Source organism: Poecilia mexicana, unplaced genomic scaffold, assembly GCF_051168715.1.
Source record: "Poecilia mexicana isolate PSO_F unplaced genomic scaffold, ASM5116871v1 scaffold_16, whole genome shotgun sequence".
Taxonomy (NCBI): Eukaryota; Metazoa; Chordata; class Actinopteri; order Cyprinodontiformes; family Poeciliidae; genus Poecilia; species Poecilia mexicana.
Genome location: NW_028263385.1, coordinates 3,753,299 through 3,763,704, shown reverse-complemented (window position 1 = coordinate 3,763,704; position 10,406 = coordinate 3,753,299). Strand labels below are relative to the sequence as shown.

General features: G+C 39.3%; 1 protein-coding gene across 1 annotated transcript; it reads left to right on the top strand.

The window, feature by feature from the left end:
• The first annotated feature begins 5,162 nt into the window (after positions 1 to 5,162).
• Positions 5,163 to 10,115, top strand: snrnp48 (small nuclear ribonucleoprotein 48 (U11/U12)). The gene is made up of 9 exons (XM_015000631.2): positions 5,163 to 5,402; positions 5,733 to 5,846; positions 6,458 to 6,518; positions 6,781 to 6,861; positions 8,302 to 8,481; positions 8,595 to 8,716; positions 9,434 to 9,537; positions 9,612 to 9,746; positions 9,913 to 10,115. Exons 1-9 carry the CDS (start codon positions 5,253 to 5,255, stop codon positions 9,992 to 9,994), a joined length of 1,029 nt encoding a protein of 342 aa, XP_014856117.2. The 5' UTR covers positions 5,163 to 5,252; the 3' UTR covers positions 9,995 to 10,115.
• The last annotated feature ends 291 nt before the right edge of the window (positions 10,116 to 10,406 follow it).

Sequence of the window (10,406 nt, the reverse complement as noted above, 5' to 3'; positions counted from 1 at the left end):
CCTCGATTAGGTCAAAGGGGTCAGATAGCGACCGTTCAGCGTAAAAAATGACACTTCCTGTTCTCAGGGGGCGTGGCCTAAGTGACGTCATCATTTGACCGTTGGGTATTGTAGAGCATCCCATGATGATCAATCACTGAAAGTTTGGTGCTTCTATGAGTTTTTTTCAAAGAGTTATAACAGTTTGATGTTTCATGGCGAATCGGTGACCTTTGACCCCCGGAAAGACCCCTTCAGCAAGCCCGAAAACGCAAACCTACGATAACTTTGGATCGGCCATGCCTTATGAACGATCTGACCGAGTTTGAAGCCGATCGATCGAAATCCCTAGGACAAGTTCGATCAAATGCGAACCCTGCAAACGCCCAAAATCGGATCAAAATCGGAACTTTAATCCAAAATGGCCGACAATCTGTGATACTTGCACTATGACATTAATTGTAAATTCAGAGTGTTTTGGGGAGCTGTACAAGTGTACCAAGTTTCAAGTCTCTACGATAAAGTAAGTGAATAGGAAAGGGTCTTTTGAAAGTTGCTAGGTGGCGCCCTTGAGCCGTTTCTTGTGCGATTTTTGCAGGTACCTTAAAATACGTAAATTTTACACGGGCTCTATGCCCCCGCCAAGTTTGGTGAGTTTTTGAATATGATAAAGCCCCCAAAAAGCCAATTCATTTGGCTGAAGAACTATAATAATAAGAAACAGTAAGGTTTCAATAGGCTCTCGCAGCGCTTAGCTGCTCGGGCCTAATAATTTACAGCACAGTTTCAATAGGCTCTCGCAGCGCTTAGCTGCTCGGGCCTAATTAAAGCTCCGCGGAGCCTCAAGCGGCCCTCGCAGCCAAGCGCCGCTCAAGCCTATAGCCACCGCGTATGTTCCAGCACCACCTCCCCCCAGCCACCGCCTCCCCTCAGCACCACCTCCCCCCAGCCACTGCCTCCCCTCAGCACCATGTCACCCCAGCCACCGCCTACCCCCAGCCACCGCCTTGCTCTCAAGGAGCTGCCAAACCCGCCCTGAAGATAGTCACCTGTCATGTTCGACATTGCTCCCAGACAATGCACAAAAATCTGGTGTAGATCAGCTGATATCGCAAGGAGACACAGGTGTTTGATTAACCTGGGTGCGCAGTGGAGTCAAATTGCAATTAAACTCTATTGGGCTCCTTAGAGGTTCACAAGTGTCACTCATAAAAAGTCTGGAGCAAATGGGATGATGCGTGTGTGAATAAGAGATGATCGTTTGCATATGGCGAGGGACTGCCATCTGGCCACGCCTCCACGGGTCAGTAGGCATTTACAGAGTTCATCTTCATGTCATTTTATGTCAGTCTGCAAAGCATGAAACCCATATGACTTAGAGAGTAAAAGTCAGACATACAGTAGAAAAAACAGGTGACTTCCTGTCGGAAGTGGGCGTGGCTAAGGTGATGTCATCAATCGACCACCTAACTGTGATGAGGTCTGGTCTATAATGAGACATAGAAAGTCTGATGCAGCTCTGACCTGGCATTTGGAAGTTATTTCACATTCATGTTTCATGGTGTATAGTCAAAGTTTGGGACTTAGCCACGCCCCCACGGGTCAGTAGAGTTCATCATGGGAGAGTTCATCATCATGTCATTTCATGTCAGCCTGCACAGGATGAAACCCATAAGAATTAGAGAGTAAAAGTAAGACATACAATTGAAGAAAGAGGTTACTTCCTGTCGGAAGTGGGCGGGGCTAGGGTGATGTCATCAATCGACCACCTAACTATGATGAAGGCTGGTCTATAATGAGACATAGAAAGTCTGATGCAGCTGTGACCTGGCATTTGGAAGTTATTTCACATTCATGTTTCATGCTGTATAGTCAAAGTTTGGGACTTAGCCACGCCCCCACGGGTCAGTCGAGTTCATCATGGGAGAGTTCATCATCATATCATGTCATGTCAGCCTACACCGGATGAAACCCATATGACTTAGAGAGTAAAAGTAAGACATACAATAGAAAAAACAGGTGACTTCCTGTCGGAAGTGGGCGGGGTTAAGGTGATGTCATCAACTGACCATCTCAATGTGATGAGGGGTGGTCTGTAGTCAGATATAGGAAGTCTGATGCAGCTGTGACCTTCTATGTGGAAGTTATTGCATCTTGATGTTTCATGGCGAATAGTCAAAGTTTGGGACTTAGCCACGCCCACATGCTTTGACATAGAAAAATTCCTACGATAACTTTTCATCTTTAATGTCTCAAGTCTCTGCTGACTGAGTTTGAAGTCTCTATCTCAAAAGCTGCAGGAGGAGATAGATCAGATGCGATGTCTATGAAAAAGAGGAAATGGCTGATTTTGATCCAAAATGGCCGACTTCCTGTTGGGTTTGCACCATGGCTCCAAGAGACTTTTTTGTAGGTCCTGACATGATACACATGTGTACCAAGTTTCATAATTCTAGGTTAAAGCATGGCTTGGGGCTGATCATTTAAAAATTTCTAGGGGGCGCTGTAGAGAAATTAGGCCACGCCCATCAACGACTGTTATGGATTCCTGTTCGTGGATGAATAAGGATGCATCCTAGTGAGTTTGGTGCAGCTGGTCTGAATGATGTGGAATCTAGAGCCAAACGTATGGCGGCGGCGTTCCCTCTGCTTCGCCGCGCTGCCACGGCCACGCCCTCTACTGAAAACTCTTGGCGCTTTAAAGCAAGTGAGACCAACATGTTATCTGTCATCCAACACAGAATCATCTTGATTAGGTCGAGAGAGCCAGAGATGGAGCTGTACAAGTCAATAAAAGGCACTTCCTGTTCTGAGGGGGCGGGGCTTAGATGACGTCAGACTATGACGACATAGGATCGTCAGGCATCCCACCAGGATCACTCATGTCAAGTTTGGTGCAGCTGGGCACAAGATTGAGGAATCTACAGCCAAACGTATGGCGACGGCGTTACAGGTCACTTCGCCATGCCGCCACGCCCACCTGGTCCATCAAAGCCAAACAGGGTTGGAATCCATGACACACCAACATGTTTTCTGTCTGTGGACACAGTTTCATGTTTATTAGGTCAAAGGGGTCAGATAAGGACCGTTCACAGTAAAACATGACACTTCCTGTTGTCAGGGGGCGTGGCCTAAGTGATGTCATCATTTGACCATTGGGTGTTGTAGGGGACCCGTTGATGATCAATCACTGAAAGTTTGGTGCTGCTGTGAGTTTTGTTGTAAAAGTTATAACCCTTTTATTTTTCATGGCGACAAGGTGAACTTTGACCCCAGGTAACTCCATTTAGAAGAAAAAAAACCGCAAAACTCTGATAACTTTGGATCGGCCATGCCTTATGAACGATCTGACTGAGTTTGAAGCCGATCGATCGAAGTCCCTAGGACTAGTTCGAAAAAATGCGAACCCTGTGAACGGCCAAAATCGGAACTTCAATCCAAAATGGCCGACATTCTGTGATACTTGCACTATGACATTAATTGTAAATTCTGAGTGTCTTGGGGAGCTGTACAAGTGTACCAAGTTTCAAGTCTGTACGATAAAGTAAGTGAATAGGAAAGGGTCTTTTGAAATTTGCTAGGTGGCGCCCTTGAGCCGTTTCTTGTGCGATTTTTCTGGGGACCTTAAAATACGTAAATTTTCACCGGGCTCTATGCCCCCGCCAAGTTTGGTGAGTTTTTGAATATGATAAAGCCCCCAAAAAGCCAATTTATTTTACGGAAGAATAAGAATAATAATAATAATAATAATTTACAGCACAGTTTCAATAGGCTCTCGCAGCGCTTAGCTGCTCGGGCCTAATAAGAAACAGCGCGATTACAATAGGCCTTCGCAGCGCTTAGCTGCTCGGGCCTAAATATACTTCTGTAGAATAAGGATTCTTCTATATGTTTGCTTATTTCCAGGACTTTGATATTTGTCAACATTTGATTACTTTTACATGTCTAAACTGATGGGAACAGTTGCAAATTATCACAAAAAGTAAAAGAAGAAGAACTGGACTGTCATGTAACAACTCTCATAGTTTTGGATCATCTACATATAATCAGATAGGCTACTAAGCTAAATAATTTAATACAAGCAAATTATTAATAATCACATGGTAAAGTTGAACCAGTGGGTGATAAATTGAGCAAACTAAATTTGAACGTAATTGAGAATATTGTTTTGCAGTGAGACTGCAAACACTGTTGAATTAATGTGAGGACAAAGATTTTTATCTCTGTTTTATGGTAAAGATTTCAGATTACTTTATATCCTTATATAAACATATGTGCATGGTTTTTTTTAAGAGTTGCTGTTCTTCTCTTCCCAGGACTGAGGATCTGCTTGCAGATGATTTTCTGGATGTTGAATTTTTGCCAGGCGAGCAGCTCTACCCACCATGAAGACCTGGGTGACTTTCATGGCGCTCTGATTTTACTAATCAGAAAAATGTTTTTTTTTTTAACAAATTAAAGAAAAAGGTGACATTTCAATGTGTACTTGTTGAAACCACAAAAAGTATGGTCTTTAAAAAAAATTTTTATTTATGATGTATTTCTGTGAAACATATAACACACAACATTAAAGATGAAACAGGGAAATATAAAACAGATAAAATCACATCTAAGAGAAGCTGATTGAGCACCTTGTATAAAAAACAATCTAATTTGAAGGGCTCAAACAGTGTTTTATCAGGGGTGTTGTGGTGGCGCAGGGGCAAAGCACAATCCACATATTGAGGCCTTAGTCCTCGTGGTGGTTGCAGGTTTGATTCACGACCTGCCGACGTTTGTCGCATGACTTACCCCTCTTCATTCAGTCAGATCTGCAAGGAATGTTCCCAATATAGATATAGATATGTGTATGAAATCTTCTTTCCAATCCATTTCCACTGAAAATCAAAAGTTATTTATGAAGATAATGTAGACCAACATGTAGAAGGATGTTTATAGAGTGAAAAATGATTAAGTGAATTAATTGAAACAGTTTTAGTCTGTGACTTGGTGACTTAAAATGTTAACAGATGAAATTAATAGTTGTTTTAGGGAGTTGGTTGGATGAACAAAGTCCAGCCTAAGATCATGTTAGCGGTCAGAAGCACACAGTGTACTACGAAAATTGACGCCGTTGTTTCTCACTCCATCCAGTGGGTGGTGCAGGTTGCTTCCACGCGTCACACATTTCCGCCAATCTTGCGCATGCGTCATTATCTCGAGCGGCAGAACATCATGGCTTCCTCCAGTACAGTTTTCAAATGTTTGGTTTAATTTTATGCTAAAATATAACAATGTCGGACCCTGTTCAGTCGGAAGCCCTTCAGGACCGACTGGACCGTCTACAGGAGCTGACAGAATTTACTGAGACGTGCCAGAAACAGTTAAATGAACTATTTGAAACGCTGGGATGGTCGCAGGAGAACGACGAGGACTTCAGTCAGGTAGCTTCTGCTTTCTGTTTACAACCCTACAAAACATATTTTTTTCTTCAGAAATAAATGTCTAATTTACGTATTTGGTCTGGTGTGTTTTCTGTTATTTTCTCTTGAAGCGTTTTGTTGTGTTTTTTCTCTGTTAAAATAAATTATGCTGTTCATATGTATATGCGTTCTCTCATTTGGTAGTGTGAGATTCAGGCTTATTTTGCCTGTACAGCTTTTTGATGCGAGCTTTTAAGTGTTCAATACTTAACTAATTTACATGAAATAGAGGCATGGTGTTTTTGTTGTTCTGATTCTATTTTCTTCTCCTTGCTGTTGATGTTTTCCCAGGAACCAATGGAGCAATGTCCTTATGACTCCAACCACATAGTCCCAGTCAGAACCTTAGAAAAACACAAAGCTTCCTGCATGCTCCGGAAAATGGGTTACTCTACTGAGGAACAGGTGATGGTCTAATTAAAGGAAAAATACCTTGAGAGACACTTTAGACGCTTTAAAATCAAAATATCTATTTTTGCTGCCATGCTGCGAATGTTACATGGCATTCACTGTAAGGAATAAAACAAAGCTTTTGCAAAAAGAGAGTGGATACATTTTCTTACTACTTATTTGTGGAAAATGTATGTTTACAAAAATATGTCTAAATAAATATTATTGTGCAAATGTTCAATGGGGGGAAAAATGAAAACTGCTAAAAAACAGTTTTGTATTATACCAACCTAAGAACTTTAACTCAACCAGTCAGCATTTCTTCTTGTTCCAGTCTTAATAAGGAGGCATCTAATGTCTAACTTTTACACCCAAATCATACTGCCTCCATTAGATGTCACTTTTTTGTGTAGCTTGCAAAGCATTTCTTTGACTATTAATATTGGATCTTTTTCTGCTCTCTTTGCATCAGCTCTCAGATAATGTCCGTACTGAAAGATTTATACATGATGGTGGAAAGATGTTTTTTTCTATGTCAGAGAAATGTATATATTTTTATATGATGCGTTTTTGAATCATGTCCCTCTTGTGTAAATGCTGTAATATTTCCTATCACTGTTTTGCAGGAAGAGATGTGTGATCCCTCTGTCTGTTATGAAAACAGAAACATCAAAACATTTTTAATGGGTGAATAATTTTTTACTGCATTTTGTAATTTACTCGCTTAATATTTTTTGTTTGTTTCTTTCAGTCAGTTAATTTCATGTTACTGAGATTTCCTGAAGTTTAACTTTTTAACTTCTTATTTCTATAAGGGTGCTTTGAGAAAGGACAATAAAATTATTCTAATTTAATTAAATATTAAGATTAACTTTAAATTGTAAATTACTCTTTATCCCAGTTTCTTAGATTTGTTTTTTTTTTATTAATTTAAATTTTCTTTTTGTAGACAAATCAACCCAGCACCAGGTTATTCTAAAGGCTAGATCTGCAGCTCCACTGATGAAGATGGAAGGAGTCTTCTGGCAAGGTACCATCTCAACTTAAGAACTTTAACTCAAAACAACCAGTCAGCATTTCTTCTTGTTCGAATCTTAAAGAGGAGGCATCCAATGTCTAATTTTTACACCCAAGGCATAATACCTTCACTAGATGTCACTTCTGATCTGTGTATTGTGTGTTCTGTTTGCAGCAACAGTGGTGAGTATTAGAGAAGAGATGGGCTCTAGAAAATGCTGCTGCTCTGGTTCAGGCTTGCCTGATAACGTGCAGTATCCTTTTATTGTCATATCCTTTTTAGACCACAAGGTGGGGCTGTGGGACTCTTTAGCGCCAACTTTTCCCTTTACGTCTTGGGGAAGGCACAGTCCGTCAGATCTGCAGAGAATGTTCCAAATATAAATATTTTCAGTTTCTGTATTCATAAAATTGTCATTTTTAAACGTATCTCACTGAAAATGATCGATTAATTATGATGATAATGTTGATAATAATGGGGTATGATGTTTATAATATCTAAAAAATGACAAAATGTGAACAGCTTTAGAATTTGTGGAGGTGTAGCTTCTATAATTTGTCATCTGTAAAAAATAACTCAGTGGCATAAAGTCTTGGTAAATAAACTCAACACTGAGCTTAAAATTTTCTTCTGGACAACAATTGAACTTAAATTATAAAAAAATTTTCCCAGAAATCATTGTGATAATTGTTGTTTTGAGACCATTTTCAACTACTATGTACATAATGGCATAATAGTGCAAGTTTGCCCTCTCAAAAAATACAAAACTTTAATTTTCTACAAAACACTCCACTCTGGAACTGGAAACCATTTTCCAAAATAAGACAAAACAACCAAATATAAATATATATGTGCATATTTTATAAATGAAAAGGAAACAAAAACTACATCCGAAAATAATAATAAAATGGATCATTATATCTGCGTGAACAAAATTGCCCTACAAAAACATTAACCGTCAGAATACGCATTTTTAATTTATCATGCAATTAACTGCTTATTGTTACAGACTTATTCAAAGCATTCTGCACACTGTTGACACATATTCAAGGCCTAAAACTCTTTCAAACTCTAGACGACATCCAGTGGTGTCTTGAAATAAAACACCAATGGTATAGAAGATGTCGTGCGTAATCTATCACGACTTTAACTGAACCAGTTGAGCTTATTTCACTTTAGCAGAGCAAGCTTCCAATCCTTTGAGTGTGAGTGTCTGCAGGTTTACACTGATTGTGACAAACATTTATTTTGGCCTTAATCTAAAAAATAAATAAAATTGTGACAAATGAACAAAGTTCTGCACATTTCAGTATGTTTTTTTATTTATATATTAATTCCTGGTTGGTTATCTGATCAGTATTGTTAGTGTCAGGCAGTCAGTTGTGAATTTGAAGTCATCTGGTAAGTGTGAGTCTTGTGTTGGTGTGTAAAACCTCTGTGGTCCTTCATCAGGTCAGTACTCTGGCCAGCCCGTCGATGTGCCGCAGAACCACAAGCGGGCGGTGTGTGACCTCACTGTTGCAGACCGATTGGCTCTTTACGATCACGTGGTCGGCGTCCTCGGCCAGCAGAGTGAGGCTGCGTCTTCCAACGAGGATCTCTACGTAGATTTGGTTTCAAAACTTAAAAAAGGTGACAATCACTCAACACTGGCAGTGTCTTCTATTGAATAAATGGGAAAAAAAATACATTTTTCACTTCTCCTCCAGAAGATTTGGATAGTTGATTGTGTTTGTTTGGTTCAGATGAACAGCAGAATGAGCCAAAGAGTCACCTGGAGCTGATGGCAGAGATGAGGGACTACAAGAGGCGACGTCAGTCCTACAGAGCCAAGAACGTCCACATCACTAAGAAATCCTACACTGAGGTAAATCCTTCCATCCTCTCTTCTACAGACTGAAGTGTTCTCATATATTCCAGTTAAATGCAACTTAAATACCTTATTTTTTAATCAGCTCATCATAAAAGCTTTAATTTGCTGCTTTATTCTTTATGATTTAACTTCTTTCCTCACATATCTGTCTGACTTTATTTTTTGGTGTATTAACATTTTAGCAGCCAGGTAGACATTTTTACTAACCTATGCTTGTTTCAAACAGTTTTTTGATTAATACAGACTGCTAGAAATAATAAAACTGATTTAAAGCTTACTCATTTAGTCAAAAATATAAGGTTCTATGCAAATTCTGGTGTTTTCAGGACTGAAATAAAAAAACATATAATTACTAATTAACAAAAGCTGATTTATAACATGATTTCATTTAATTACGTGTTATCTGTCACACTGAATTTCTATTGATTGTATACTTGTATTCTGTCAATTTGCATAAAATACAATTTATGCACAATACAATTTTATGCAAATTGATCATAAAATCAATTTCCTGCTGATGAATGTATTTATTGGAATCGCTTCACTGCATTTAAATACAGTAAAGATAAATGGATTTTAAAATATTAATTGTAATCATCTTCTGTCAAAGCTAATAGAAAAGTGCACAAAATCTGGATGAAAAGACTAAAACTGTAAAAACAAAGAATGATGAGTTGAAAGAGATAAAATGAGATGTTTGTCATTCTGCAGGTAATCAGAGAGGTGATCAGTGTCCATTCAGAGGAACTCGCCAGGCAGTGGAAGGAGGAGGAGGATGAGAAGCACTCGTCTAGATCTGCTCAATCTCCTCAAGGGTAAATAAAAACAATGTTTCTTTCAGTGAATAAATAAATCACTGTTGCAAAGACATAATATGGTGTGTTTTCAGTCGCTGGCTGGATAGAAGACGGTCGAAATCCTCAGAGTCGCATCATTCGCACGGTAAACGGCGTCGCAGCCGAGAACGAAGTCGAGAACGAAGCCAAGACAAAGAGAGGAAGAAGAAGAAGAAAAGGAGGGAGAGGTAAGAAATGACCCATTCAGCCCTCAGTTTGGATTTCCAACATGTTTATTTCTGAGATGAAAATCTCTCATGTGCTTATAAACATTTAGAATAAACATGTTTTTGGGTACTTTGTGTTCATAAAAGAGAATTATGTTTTTGATGCCTCAAGTTTTGCTCTTGCCAGGGATTCCCGATCCCCTGATGGCCACCACCATGACAGGAAGAAGAAGAAGAAAAAGAAAGATGACAGGGAGAAGGACAAGTGAGAACGCTGGCTCTTTAGCATCAAAACTTCTGTCTGCTGAAACCTGCTGCTGTCATCACTTTATTTGCTAACTCTGATTTTTACAAAAAATGTTAATAAAGATTTGTGCAAACAACCTTTCATTCTGTTTCCTCGTGTTTTCATAGATTTATTAATATGTTCACCACAGTCTTCCATAAATTCCTTTTCCAGAGTCATTCAACAATTTTTTATACTTGTATGAAACAAGAAATATAACGTGGGAGTAGAGTAGAGTGTAATAATTGACACAGAATTAGATAATTCCTTAAATATCTAAGGAAGTCCAGCTGATTTAGTCCAGAGATGCAGCATGGTTCTTCTATGCTGAAGCTGCTTTCTGGATCCGGTATTTCTCACCCTGTTGGGAAGTCGAAGGTAGAAAACTGAGAAGA